Source organism: Blennius ocellaris, assembly GCF_963422515.1.
Source record: "Blennius ocellaris genome assembly, chromosome: 8".
NCBI classification, from domain to species: Eukaryota; Metazoa; Chordata; class Actinopteri; order Blenniiformes; family Blenniidae; genus Blennius; species Blennius ocellaris.
This window is the reverse complement of record NC_137657.1, coordinates 8,005,428-8,020,716: the sequence shown is the minus strand read 5'-3', so window position 1 is coordinate 8,020,716 and position 15,289 is coordinate 8,005,428. Positions and strand designations below refer to the sequence as shown.

The window sequence follows — 15,289 nt, the reverse complement described above, 5'->3', positions numbered from 1 at the left end:
TGTGTGTGTGTGTGTGTGTGGGGGGGGGGGGGGGGGGGGGGGGGGGGGGGGATTGCTAGTGCAGAGCGACGATAAATACTTAAATATCAAAAAAAAAAGAAACAAAAGAATAAATATTCAAGATGTATAAAATGGCTTAAGTGGAAAGAATCCATGATAAAAAGAAAAAGCATTTAAATACAATATAAATTGTAGCTATAACACTTCATGAAGACAACATAATTTCTGCATGTATAGCAATTCTTTTTTTCTTCTGTATTTCCTCATTTTAGATAATTTTCATGTTTTACTGCTCCAGAAAAAATTGGATGACCCTGGGTCAGTGGGCTGTCTGTTTGGAGCTTGCATGTCTTCCCTGTGCATAGATAACATATGTATAAGCTCTTCTAGAATAAAAACTATGTAAATATAATAATAATAATTATTATTATTATCATTGTCGTTATTATTATAATTATTATTATTTATTTTGTTTGTTTGTTTGTTTGTTTTTAATAAACTCTTCATAGTAATTTATTCAGCCTTCAATACTCAAAATAAATTTTTCTACGTTTACATTGGCGGAGTATTGATTTTAATCTGGGTTATTGCACACCCAAGTATTATTCATGCCAGCTTTTTAAAGTCTCCATTTCACTTCAATACGCAAACATGAAACCAAACCGAAGTAAATAGATAAAGTAAATTAAAGTAAATATTCGTTTCCGGTTCAAAGCTAGTCTTTTTTCTCACGTGGGCGCTCAGGACCAATCGGAGTCCAGTAAACTCGCTCAGTACGGAACATTAAACCAGCTGCCAGCAGGTTGCGTGTGTTCAATCTCGATAGTTTCACACTTTGCTTATCAATCATTGACGTATAGGGTTACATCGCTGCTTCAAGCATTTTTGTAGCACTTTGAAAAACAACTTTTTCCTGCTTTTTGCACACTGACGGACACGCCCTCTGAGTTGGATTGTGATCAGCGTTATTATTATTTCGTTGTATATTGTAAAAACGGAATAAAATGGCTTATCCAGGATACGGCGCACCCCACGGTGGATTCCCAGGAATGGTGAGGAACCGTAACAATTCTCTTAAGTATCCGGAGAAACCTGAAATTATGTCCTGGGATTGTGCATCCTGTGTTTTACAGTCCGGAAGCTGGACGGTGTTTCGGATTAGCTGGTTTCCCTGTTAACTGGTTCAACTGCCTCGTTGCTGCTGAAGACAGCAGATGTGAAAAATCCGACATAAAGTCGTAACTGGTCTAGCTAGCGTCGTTTAACGGCATTTAACAATTAAGTTTCCAAGTGTACCTTTTGCGAGTCATATATTATAACATATTCTGGTATTAGCAGCAACGACGGACGCTAAAGTACGTCGGTCACTAGTTAATCTGGAGACCAGTTAATCCGAAACACCGGAGTTCCTGGAAAGAGGCGTTCAATGTCTTTAAAGAAACACATTTGAAAGTGTGTGATTGTTGGAAATTTTAAACGTCAATGTATCTGAGCAATTTGTTGAAAATAATGTTGTTGTTGTTTTTATCAGTATATAGATAAATACTTCTGTTCTCTTAAAGTATTTCTTTTAGGAACTGCAGCAGTAAGCCAGTACTATCAGGTGAAGGTGAAGGGCCTGATGGTGGTGATATTAAGTGCTAATAGGTACAAAAACCCTCTAAACTACAAGCTATTTTATATGCAAAAGCATTATATTAGAAGATTAAAATCAAGACCTTATGGCAATAAAAATACAATATTTTTTAATCCAGTCAATATTTAAAAGGTCTACCCTGAAATCATTAGTTATTGACTTTTTCTAGAGAAAAATGCTTTTGAAATTCACAGAAATGCACATCCTTTTCAACCAAATGATCACAATACTATGTATCTGTGTGATTGGTTATAAATCTTGGTGTAATGTCACATCATATTTACAGGTAAAATCTCAAATATAAATAATGGTAAAGTTGTCCCATGATTTAATTCCAAAAATGAAACTTTTGCTTGTTTTATTTGACATGAAATTGGTCATTTCAAGCCTTTTTGTGTGTCATAATAATACAAAATGTATATGCATATACAGTATACTGACATTTGATTTTATTTCTCTGGAGGGCATAATTATCACAATTTAACTAAGAAAATAAAATGCTTGGAACCTTTTTTAGCTTGTATGTTGCTCGGTCACAAATGGCTTTAAAAACATTTCAGTGATCTCTCTTTTTTATGCACTTGTATGAATTATTTCATTAAAAAATATTTTATTCAGTGCATTCAACTAAGATAGATTGCTGGAACGTTAAGTGTTTATATTTCTCTTAAAGCTGCAGTTTAATCTTGAAATAAGGTGAAACAATAAGCATCAACCCTGGTTTCACTGGAGTTTTACGTTTAGGTACTGCTTCAACTCCTCTGATATGATTTCTTATCCTCATGGACTTGAACCTGTGACCTATGTGTTTGGTTTTTGCACATTGAGTCTTTTATTGCCTAGGTGAATTATTAATTTGAAAGCTGTGCGCGAAATACACAAGCATCCCAAAACACGCGACATAAAGAAATGAATCCATCCATCCATCCATCTTTTACGACCGCTCGTTGGAAGCAATCCCAGCTAACGATGGGCGAGGACAGGTTACACCCCTGGACGGGTCGCCAGCCCATGAACAGGCAAATACACACGGAGACAACCAACCACGCACGCTTGCATTCAGGGGGCATTTCATTCAGAAGACCCGCTCACGCGCACAGGGAGAGCTTGCAAATTCCATACAGAAAGGCCCCGGCAATGACCTTCTGCTATCGGTGCCTCAACAAATGAATCATTCTGAGTTTATTCACTCATCAACAGGATGTGGTCGACCACATAAATACTGTTTGTTTGCTCCCAGTAAATGTTGCAGCCTCGAGTCATTTCCTCACTGAACCCTTTTAATCATTTACAGAAACCTCTGTAAAATATTCACACCTTCACTCTGAGGTGTTGATGGCTCTTAAACAAATGAGCTAAACACATTCACCATTAGATGTTTAAAATATTTTCCAAAAAGGGCCGATTGGACTTTTTGCCTTTTATGTAAAAATACATTTTTTAGCACTTACATTGTTTTACCTATATTCTAGTATTCTTTTCTCCTTTAAATGTACTTGAAAATAAAGAATTTACATCCTTAAGTTACCACTTATTCTCACTTAACCTCATCAGGCTTTTCACCAAACCTCAACTCATACATTATTTTCCTTCCATTTCTGAAGTGAACTAATTGGAAATAATCACTTAGAGCTGAGAGAGAGATGTTTGTGTATTGATTTTAATGAATGAATCACTGATCATTCACTCGGAAATCATTCAAATGTGTTTGCTCAGGGAGATTAAAAACGTATGTCTTCCCAAATGTGAGGTTTTTAAAGTTTTATCATCTCTTTCTTGTTTCATAATATTTCTGAGATTCCAGCAAATCCCCTTAGTTGGCTAAGTTTTTTAAATCAGTTGAATTGTCTCTTCATAAATGGTCACCGGTCTTTCTTGTAATTCAATGAAATTGAAATGAAAAAAAAAAAGATTCACAACATACCAGTTGATGCTCGGTTGTCTTTATTTATTTAATGTTAACTGTTATAATTTATCGTGTGTCATTATATTGAGTTATAAAACCAGCATGCATAATGCAACAGCGACAGATGGTTTGTAGATATTTGATTGTATTTTTGCACCAAGAGGTTTCATTCAAATTGACTTTATGTTAAGATTGTGGTATTTGTGTTGCAGTATCACAAAACCACACTTGACTCTTTTCATACTTTTCTCTTTGTGACTCTTTTAGCAACAAGATCCTCTCTACGGATATTTTGCTACAGTTGCTGGACAGGTGAGAAACCCACAAAACGTTCATTTAACTAACACACAACAGTATTTTAGGCTAGAAATAAAAGATGTTTGCAACTTTGGTAAGTACAGAGGGAATCAATAATACAGCGTTGGCAGCTCACATCATCTCTGTACATTTGTGACAGTATTGTGTATTTTTCTGACTTCTTATGTTTCAATCTCTCTCACAGGATGGACAGATTTCACCAGACGAGCTGCAGCGCTGCCTCACACAGTCCGGCATCTCTGGCTCGTACCAACGTAAGAGCATCTCGGGCAGAAGAGTCAATAGATGCAGCGATGCACTCGGTTGACTTGTGAACAGCGTGAGACATTGACCCTCCGCTGTGGTTGGCTTTTGTTTCAATACATTATTTTGCGATGAGGAAATCACCATTGCATGCTTCTATTTTAATGCTCTCCTTCCTTGATGTAACATCACGAGAGCATGATCTTTTTTTCCATAGACGTAGATAGTCAAAAGCCAAAATGTATCTTGACGTTTTGTGAGTAGTTTATGTTGCATGTCGCGTCACTGAAATGTCGACTGAACGTGCCGACCAATTCCCTTCAACCATGTAAGAAATGGAGTGGCTGGTTTTACTTCTGCCTCAGGAGTTTGTGTTGACATGAGTTTCTGTAAGAGGGGAAACTCCGTAAGAGAACTGTTGTGTAAATACCGAACTGGTCCTTTTTGGTTTGTTTCGTCTTTCAACTGTCGTTTCCTCAGTCACTCTGTATTTACTTTCCCAGGGTTTTATGGATGTGTTTTAGATCGGTTCAGTTTGCACCATTGATCAAATTTTCTAAGTTTGTTTTTTTATATAGTAATTTTAGATGTTCTCCTATTAATTTATTCTTCTGTTTTGCTTTTTTTTTCCTTTTTTTTTTTTATACAGCCTTCAGCATGGACACATGCAGACTGATGATCAACATGCTGGATGTATCCTTCACAATTCAGGGAGTTTTAGGATTCACGTTGTGACAACTATTCTTCTTGGAGTCCAGAAAAGCCAGACATCCACTACACAATACTGACAGAGCACACATACGATCCAATACTGTGTAAAATATACAATTCATACACGTTCATAAAAATGTACCACTACAGAGACATTCAGAAACAAACTGAATTTAAGGCTTATGCTGCAGATTTTGATCTGGTTTGAGCGTTTCCAGTAAATACAAGACCCCTCCTTAACTCACAGCCCCGTACCAGAGGGACATGTCCGGCACGATGGGCTTCCCTGAGTTCAAGGACCTGTGGCAGGCGCTGAGCGGCTGGAAGAACACCTTCGCCTCCTTTGACCGCGACCGCAGCGGGATGGTGGAGGGCCACGAGCTGCAGCAGGCCATCGGCTCCTTGGGTATGACGACTTAAACGACTCCGCATAGCAGCGACTTTTCCTTGTTTTTGTGAAGGCCCTTAAGAGGTATTACGAAATATTTCTGTGACGTGGATCGCAGCATCCCCGTTCAGTTTGTTTGCCGTACGTCATCGTCCATGTCATTGCGTTTAAAGCGTACTAACACACTTCTGAAGGCGCAGTGTGACCCGAGTGTGTGAGATGGTATGCAAGTGGCTGTTGCTTTAAGATGAATTTGAACTATTGCCAACAACCAACCTGTTGGAACAAAACCGGTTTGTACTGCACACAGTGCTCGGTGTTCACGGGTCATTCAGCGAGCTTCCCTGTAAATCCTTGACCTTCTGCTTCTGGCTGTGTTGAGACTCGTGGAGATCGTTTGTGTATTTGATTAAAAGATGAGGAAGAGACAGGATTGTACAAGTCTTTCTTCAACCTGGACTCTCAATGCAGTTCAAATCCACAAGATGAGACATCCTGCTTTGATTCATTTGAGGTAAACTAATTAGACCCGGTATAAAGTCATGGAAGTGGGATGTGAAATGCATCAGCGGCCCATTTTTCCAGAGTCATAATAAAAGTACTGATACGTTGTGCTCTGATCTTGAGACCGTGTGGATATTGTGCTTGCAGGTTACAATCTGAGCCCTCAGGCTATGAATTGCATCATGAAGCGCTACAGTCTGAACGGCAGGATCCCGTTTGATGAGTTTGTGGCCTGCTGTGTGAGGCTGCGCGCTCTGACTGGTGAGGAATCTGGTTTGTTTCTTCAATAGATTTGTTGAATGCAATTAGACAACGCTGTAAGAGCATCAGTATGTGGATGAATCACAGATCCAACTTGTTTGTCCAGATTTCTTCCTCATTATGTTGCCCTTTATCTGTTGAGGAATAAGCTGAAGCTCACCTCTCCATTATTAGATCAGCTAATCATTTGTGGTGATTAAAATGGGCATATGTTTTTCTCTTATGGGTCTTGAAGATCTATCTCTATTCTCTGAATAGCAAGCAGCCAAACCCTCATACCTTCACGCTGCCGTTACGCATCAGAGGAGCTCCTTCAATTGTCACAATGAAACAATGCGTCATGTCCATGTGGTGATTTGTGTTTGGGTTTTTGTTGTCGTTGTCTTTCCAGACCAGTTTCGTCGGAGGGACGCGGCTCACAATGGCAGCGCCATGTTTCAGTATGATGACGTGAGTAATCCCAGCTCACTATTTTTTTTTTTTTTTTCAAATTAACATTGATAATTTGTAAAAGTGCAGTAAGATAAACATTGAGTTTAAAGCTTAGGATTTCATTTCAGGTGTACTGTGTTCACCTTGCCTCTGCAATTCATGAAGAAATCCTCTTCCTAGTATCTTTATCATGAAGAACTTTAGTACACTCGCAGTAAACCAAGTGTTGTAGCAGTATTATTTCTAATCTGCACATGAAACGCCAATGCCAATGATAAATGCTGCTTATCAGAAGGAATAAAAATAAAATACACATTTACTGTCCCGGGAAAAGACGCGTCAGACGCAAATCTGGCTCGTATGTCATGTCATAAGGTCTACTTCATCTGTGATGGAATGAGTAAACATTACATTTTGATTCTCCATGCAAAACCAGACATTATCCCGATCATTATTTCATCCTAATTATATTGGTTTATGTTTCTTGTTTTGATTGTGGAAAAGAGGCGAAATAAAACGTGTTGCATAACATCCAAGAAGACTATCTGAATTTGCCTTTGGTTTCAGAGAGATTATTTTAATGCTATATAATTAAATCTTCTGTCATACAGATGAGTTATGCTTTGATAATTAAGGTGAAGGTGGGTTATCTATCTCCTCTGACACCCAGCTTTTAAAATCGGAATCTTATCATGAGTGCAATGCATCAGTAATGTGCGTTCACGTTGCGATGAATTATCTCTCCTGATAAAGGTTGTGCTGAATTCTGTCAAAATTGCAAAATGATTGATTAAAAGTTGCCTTTTTCTCACTTTCTTTACAGTTTATCCAGGTCACCATGAGCGTATGAGGAGGAAGAAACAAAGGGGACAGGCCTTTTAACGTCACTCCATACTAACAGCATGTACTTTCTTTTGTAAACCACTGTTGTTCTGGCCTGGTCAGAATAAAACTGCCACATTTATTTTTTTTACTATAAACATCACATTGTATATCCATCTAGAAATACAGCAACCTACGGTTGTATTAATCAGTTACTATAGCATTTTAACAGACAAGTTACCACATTGGCCTGTTGTGACAAAGTAACAGAACTCATGTGAACATCTATGATAATAAAAGAAAAATGTTTACTGATGACTTGATTCGTTACATTTTCTTGTAGGTCTGCATTGTGGGAACCCAAAACTTGTCGACCACAGCACACAAATGGAAAAAAGCTGGAGAGATTATATGTGTCCGAGTTGGTTTTCAGTTGTATTATTGTTCTATTGATACAGCAGATTTGGAAATGATAGGTTGTTGGCTTTCACTAGTTGGGGTGAGACATGATAACTAGTTGAGGAGACTGGAAAACAAGCTGATATCAGATAATGTGGCACAGAGTTGATATGAAAAGGGACAGATCACAAACTTCCAGTCCCATTATCAGGGATCCTGCAAGAGAGTAGAGCGAAAAACACAGACATTCCACTCTGTACACAAAAAAATAATAATTTGATCAGTTCACATTTTAGGTTAAATGTCAACTGTTGGGGTTTTTTTTTGTCTGAAATAAATAATCAATCAAATAAAAAAATTGCTTCAAGTAAAAGGTCATCTAAAAAATCAATTTCAACAGGAGATGGGACAAATAAAGTTAAAATAATCTTTACATTTACATAAAACAATGTTCAATTTTAAGTACGAAACTCAACAATTAACTCTAAAGTCAATACTTAAAATGTATTTAACTATACTAAACTCAGAGAATATGAAGTTTATCCATGAAAACACTAACAAAAGCCGTTGGATCATATCAACATTTTACTTCCAGTAAGTCTAAGCCCATATCTGCTCATTACAAGATTTTTCATGTTTCAAACCACACAAAAAAGCAGTCATGTCATAAATATGTTATACAAATGAAATGGGCTTCTCTAAGGTTCCTGATGCAACCAGAGAAACGTCTGTGTAGCTCAACCCAGATGGAAAACAAATGTTTAATCTTCAAATTCTGCCTGTAGTTCCCTCTCTGACCAGTCGGTGTCACTGTGAAGCTGAATGTGGCTTGTGATCCTCCAAACAGCGAGAGAAGAAGCAGCTTTGCAGGCGGTCGAGGAAATCCACTGCAACAATGAGTTCAGTCGAGGCTTTTAGAGAGTTTATTAGCGAGAGACTAACTGCTGCTGCTGCAGAAATCTTCACGGTGTTTGAAAAAACTATCGTTCAGTACGAGGAGGAGATTGATCACCACCGCAAGCTTCTGGAAAACAGCTGGAACCCTCAACACATGCGACACATCACAGGTATGGAAAAGTCTGAATGAACACATGAATGTGACTCGTGGGAGGATTACTTGTAAATGCAATGCAGTCCGTTACAATTACAAGTTACTTGTCGAAAAATATAATCAGCAACTAACTCCGAACTACCACAAAATACCGTAATGTAATGGATTAATTAATCAGAACCAGAAATATATATATATATATTTGTCCTCGTGGGGCAATTAGGTGACCAATGAGCAGCACGTTAAACGAATAAAGAGAAAGAATGAGAGTAGCTATGGAGCTCTAAAGTCATTTGATGCCGGAGGCAGGAGCGGACTTCAGCAGTAGTCTGACTTGGGACTTCTTCCCCTTTCTATTTGTTCCATTATTATATGACTGCTATCTACAGTCTTCAATGGGATATGTTGCTCTTGAATGGAGGCTGAGAAGAACTGAATTCAACAAGGCCAACATCCTGCATGTTTTAGGTCTCTCCCTGTAGCAACAAACTTGAATGCTGAAAGGGGCTCATTATATGGCTTTTTTACCTGCTCGATGAGGACATGACCATTATATTGAGATGTGCTGAAGCTGGGAGTCATCCAAAACGTGCAGGACATCAGCCGTCGAGGCCTGGAATTGAGTACCACTGCTCTGCAGTCTCAACCAATGACTGATGTTTTGTTTTGTTTTTAAGCTGGAGCTGTAGAAGTAATGTAACTCTTGTCCCTCCAGAGCTCCCAGACCACGATGACTGTAGAGAGGAGCAGCTCTTCAAACAGGAATCAAGCTACTGTCCAGAGCAGGAGGAGCCAGAACCTCCACAGATCAAAGAGGAACACGAGGAACCAGAATCTCCACAGATTGAGGAGCACCAGGAACTTGGTACCAGCCAGGAGGGAGAGCGACTCACACTGAAGTTTGAAAGTGATTCCTTTAACATTCCTTCTATTGAAGAGCACAGTTTCCTGATTGAACGAGAAGAAGTACCGGACACCGAGCAGTTCCTCTCCCGTGACTCTGACCGTGTGGACGACGTTCCTGTGTCAGAGAGTCAGGCTGAATGGGAAAAGCTTCTTTGTGAGGAAACACGTGGTGAAAATGTCTGTAGAGCAAATAATTTATGTCAGAACTTAGAAACTTTTACTGATGTGAAGAAAATAATTTGTGAACTCTGTGGTAGAAGTTTCAGCCGACAGGCCAGTTTGTTAGTCCACATGAGAACTCACACAGGTGAGAAGCCGTATCCTTGTGAAATATGTGGGAAAAGTTTCAGTGACCATGGTAATTTGTTGGTCCACATGAGAACTCACACAGGTGAGAAGCCATATTCTTGTGAAATTTGTGGGAAAAGTTTCGGTTTGCACAAGACTTTGTTGGTCCACATGAGAACTCACACAGGTGAGAAGCCATATTCCTGTGAAACGTGTGGGAATCGTTTCAGCCAGTGGACGAGTTTGATGAGTCACACGAGAACTCACACAGGTCAGAAGCCATATTCTTGTGAGTTTTGCGGGAAAAGTTTCAGTGAACACAGTCATTTGTTGCGTCACACAAGAACGCACACAGGTGAGAAGCCGCATTCTTGTGAAATTTGTGGGAAATGTTTCGGTGTCCATTATCATTTGTTGCGTCACATGAGAACTCACACGGGTGAGAAGCCGTATTGCTGTGAAATTTGCAACAAATGTTTCAATCAACGGAGTACCTTGGTGCGCCACATGAGAACTCACAAAAAGATGGAGTCATGAGAGACTATGGGAAATTTCGTTTTGGAAGTCAAGCTTGAGCCCAAAATCCCAAGTTAACATCCAGTTTAAAGAAAAGAATACTGATTTAAACACTGTTGAGACTGTATGAATAAAATTTGTTGTTTCTGGTTTGTCATAAGGAATGAGAAGTTTAAATAAATTTGGTTTCTGTTTGTGTCGAACTCCACAGAGACTGACAAAAGTTTCATGATTGTATCATGAATCTTAAGAGAAGCACATTTCCTTTTTTTACCTCCAACACTACTGCTTTTTTGTCTGTTTTGGAAAATATGACAATCTTGTAGGAGATTTCCGGTGGTTCTATGTGCTGGAAGGCAGCAATAATTTGGTAATTTGTTGGTCATAGTTCCTGGTATCTTTCTGGAAAATATATCAGAAATTCCAGACATTGCCTCTCATACAAAATCATTTACATGTTTATTCCTCACAGATAATGCTCGATAAATTGCTAACTATAAAATAAACCAGGACAGTCCATTCATAAAAGGGCTCCAGCTCGGCAAAGAGGCTGGCGAGAACCTGCAGTGTCGCCTCCGACCAGTAGGTGTCAGTATGAAGCTGAACATTGTTTTTGATTCTACTGCGAGAGAAGAAGCAACTTTGGATCCGGTTTGGACCCTGTGGGTTCTCCATTGTGTTCCCGTGACTCACTGAGGAAATATGTCATCTCCTGCAGCAACAAAGAGTTCAGTTGAGGCTTTGAGAGAGTTTATCAACGACCGACTAACTGCTGCTGTTGCAGAAATCTTCACCGTGGTTGAAAAAACTATCGTCCAGTACGAGGAAAAGATAGATCACCAACGCAGGCTTCTGGAAATCAACTGGAACTCTGGAGTCAAGTTACACAAAACAGGTATGGAGAAATCTGATTGAAGACATGAATGTCACATTATTGCTTACATATCAAGCAAAACAAAAAATAACGACCAGTGGCTACTTGCCAGTAAAGGGCGTATTATGAATATAATGAAATGCTATAATGAATCTGGACCTTTTAAGCCATTTCGCCTTCAAGGTTTGATTCAAGTCCATGAAATCCAGGAAATCAAATCCATCCAGAAAGCAAGACTTTCTTTATTTGGCGATGCTTATTCTTCCATACAGTGTTGATGAACATTAAGCTTACATGTCGAATCACAGACATTGATGAGGGAAAGCGCTGGAGACACAAATTGAATCATCTTCAGCTTTCGTTAAAAGGACTCTTCCTAAATTGACGAGTCTCTTTGAAGCCACGAGTTCAATATAGTATTAGTTTGTTTTGGTTTGTTTTCTTTCATTTTGGAAGCTAACACACATTTTAAGAGGGATAGCATGTAAAGTTTGGTCATTTGTTTGGTACAAGCATAACATTTCACATTGAAATTGATAAAGTTTTCATTCAGAAGCAGCTGGGAATTCCTCTAGCAATGAAACAGCAGTTTCAATATCTTGTTGTGATGTGGTGTATGAACATACTGTGTTCAAGTTAGCACTCAGAATAATGGCTGAAATTGAAGAATGATGAAGATCCCCACCTAAGAAATTTACCAGCAGCCACCACTAGTTTTAAAATTTGAATGTTTTCGAATTCTCTGCTTGAGTCCCAGTTTGTTTAGGTTTTTTTTGGTTGTTTTTTTAATCTGGAACTCTAAAAACTAATGTAACTCACCTTTTATCTTGTACATTTTTGTCCCTTCAGAGCTCCCACAGCACCATGACTGTAGAGAGGAGAAACTCTTTAAACAGAAAACAAAGTATCATCAAGAGCAGCCGGAGCCCGAATCTCTACAGATTAAAGAGGAAGATTGGGAACCAGAACTTCTTCAGTTAGGAGCCTCAGTTGGTTGTCAAAGCCAATACCCAGGTATTTGTATTCCTCCACAGCAGGGGAACTTAATTCTGGGCAATGAGGGCCAACATCCTGCATGTTTTAGGTCTCTCCCAATTACAACACACCTGAATGCAGAAAGGGGCTCATTATCTGGCTTTTTTACAAGCTTGGTGATGACATGACCATTATATTGAGATGTGCTGAAGCTGGGAGTCATCCAAAATGTGCAGGACATCAGCCCTCCAGGCCTGGAATTGAGTAGCACTGCTCTACAGGCTCAACCAGTGGCTGTAGTTTAGTTTTTTTTAGTTTTTTTTAAAAGCTGGAACTGGAGAAGTAATGTAACTTTTTTGTCCCTCCAGAGCTCCCACAGCACAATGACTGTAGAGAGGAGCAGCTCTTCGAACAGGAATCAAGCTACTGCCGAGAGCAGGAGGAGCCAGAACCTCCACAGATCAAAGAGGAACACGAGGAACCAGAATCTCCACAGATTGAGGAGCACCAGGAACTTGGTACCAGCCAGGAGGGAGAGCGACTCACACTGAAGTTTGAAAGTGATTCCTTTAACATTCTTTCTATTGAGGAGCAAAGTTTCCTGATTGAACAAGAAGTAGTACCGGACACTGAGCAGTTCCTCTCCCGTGACTCTGAAGTCCACCCTGTAAAAAGATGTATTGACTCAGAATCAACTATAAACGCAGAGCTGAAAGAAAGAAGCATATTTCATAGTGACCGTGTGGACGACGTTCCTGTGTCAGAGAATCAGGCTCAATGTGAAAAGCCTCTTTGTGAGGAAACGCGTGGTGGAAATGTCCCTAAAAAACCTAAATTGTATCAGAACTTAGAAACTCTCACTGATAAGAAGAAAATAACTTGTGAAGTCTGTAGTAAAAGTTTCAGCCGACAATCTGGTTTGTTGATCCACATGAGAATTCACACAGGTGAGAAGCCGTATTCGTGTGAAACATGTGGGAATAGTTTCCGTGAGCACAGTCATTTGTTGGGCCACATGAGAACACACACAGGTGAGAAGCCGTATTGTTGTAAAGCATGCAGTAAATGTTTCCGTTTACAGAGTACTTTGTTGCGCCACATGAGAACTCACACGGGCGAGAAGCCATATTCTTGTAAAGCATGTCGGAAAAGTTTCAGTTTAGGGACTTCTTTGTTGCGCCACATGAGAATTCACACAGGTGAGAAGCCGTATTCTTGTAAGGCATGTAGGAAACCTTTCACTTTACAGAGTACTTTGTTGCGCCACATGAGAACTCACACAGGTGAGAAGTGTAGGGGAAATTCCTAATACACTTCCGAACGGCCTAGTTTGATCTCTGACCAGTTGTTGCAGAGTAAATGTTTTCTACAGGAATGCACAGATAGACCTCGGTCATCTCCAAATCTGTGGTGCCTTTTGGACCACTTTAACGGTTTTCTCTCAGGTCTCCATCAGAGATGGCGTCATTGAGGGGATGTTGTGTTGTCTCTTGCACCGTTTACAAACTTTTATTGACGCAGAGATCAGGCCTCGGGAAGTGTTGATTCGAGAGAGAAAGACTTAAAACAAGAGGACTGAAGGAGTCCGTGGAAGTCTTGTTGTGTCTTGCATGTCTGTGTCAAGTGTGGAGCTCCGGTTGCGCCTTTGAATAAACAACCCCTTTGAATTGTACTTACTGTCTGATCTTCATTTACCTTCCTGAAACCCTGCATCACCAGGCTCAGTGGGAGATATCATTCAGCCAGTCAAGCTTGAGCCCCAAATCACAAATTATTATTTAATCCCTCGAGGGGTAATTACTTTCTTGAATAGAGCGATCAGTAGCAGCCATACAGAGTAGCGTTCATGAATCATGTGATGTTGAAAAGCTTGACACGAACTCTGAAGAGCTCAAAGTACATTATTGCCTTACAATCCAAGGGTGTATATGAAAAATGATTAAAACCACTGTTACTCTGACTATATTAAACATCAATAAAACATTACTAATCTTATATCGAATGATGATTATAGAATACCTATCCAGAAGATGATAAACTATAATGTGTACTCTAATACTCCCCAAAGGGAAATTCAGGGGATGGATGTATTTTTAGACTCCTACACAGTTACCCTCATATGTACTACAGCTGCGGGTTCTATCGCTGCGGTTCTCTTCACACCGTAATGCAAACACATACCACTGATTCAAGTGGGTATGAATGACACCACCTCAGATCAGGTGTGTCCCACAGTAGACAAGACCCACTTTATGGAACAATTGCTGAGTATTTAGAGGTTTAAAGACGGGGTTGTTGGTCAAGAAAGCCAGGCACAAAGCAAATATTGATACCACCATCAGGTTGGCGAGAACAGAGACAAGATCCATATTCTGAAGGGAAATGCATAAAGAAATTGCAGCAGCAATGGGATAAAGAGACAAGAGAAAGGCATCTTTACAGTGTTCAAAATGTAGTGGGATTCGTGAGTGGGGGAGGCAGGAGGAAAGAAAAGTATTTTCACCGGATTAAGAATCAAACATACCTATTTAATCAGTACAAAACACATAATGTGGAAATGTCCAACAGGCCATTATCATCTTTGCCAAGAATCAGAAACAAGTGCTGGTGAACTGCAGGAAGTTTGAGTGATACAAGGAATATTGAAGGATTGAAGAAGAGAAGGAACTGAAGGAGGAGGATGAGTTAAGGAGATACAGGTGTGGGGAGGCAGAGGAAGGTGCAGAAGATATTTGAATTGGTTTTTTTAAAGGCAACGGAAACTATAGAGTCGGTGGGTAGAGCCAGCAGATGTTATGGTTAGAACTTCCGGGATAGAAACTGCCGTGAAATGCCGAAGGGGAAGAGAAGCGGCAATGGCGTCACCATTCACGTTGCGTGGCTTACGTAAACTACGCAGTGTGCGTGGCGACGTCTCTCACCAGCGGGAAACATGGGGCCCAAGCGGCGCAAACGCTCGAAGGTTTGGTTACATTTCACGGAGAAGGAGAATAACAGGGCGACCTGCAACACTTGCAAAGTGGACATTTCATCAAAGGGAGGAAATACGACCAATATGC

General features: G+C 39.8%; 2 protein-coding genes across 2 annotated transcripts; both read left to right on the top strand.

Annotated features, from left to right (window-relative positions):
- Positions 1-771: 771 nt before the first annotated feature.
- On the top strand, positions 772-7,539 carry sri (sorcin). The gene is made up of 8 exons (XM_080501221.1): positions 772-1,052; positions 3,810-3,854; positions 4,045-4,114; positions 4,753-4,796; positions 5,073-5,220; positions 5,854-5,967; positions 6,359-6,417; positions 7,223-7,539. The coding sequence occupies exons 1-8, from the start codon at positions 1,005-1,007 to the stop codon at positions 7,247-7,249; spliced, it is 555 nt and encodes a 184-aa protein (XP_080357347.1). The 5' UTR covers positions 772-1,004; the 3' UTR covers positions 7,250-7,539.
- Positions 7,540-8,515: 976 nt separating this feature from the next.
- On the top strand, positions 8,516-13,861 carry LOC308133789 (uncharacterized protein; the record flags this gene model as incomplete). The annotated part of the gene is made up of 5 exons (XM_080501301.1): positions 8,516-8,687; positions 9,387-9,704; positions 11,100-11,276; positions 12,105-12,269; positions 12,599-13,861. The coding sequence occupies 5 exons, from the start codon at positions 8,516-8,518 to the stop codon at positions 13,537-13,539; spliced, it is 1,773 nt and encodes a 590-aa protein (XP_080357427.1). The 3' UTR covers positions 13,540-13,861.
- Between the last annotated feature and the right edge of the window lie 1,428 nt (positions 13,862-15,289).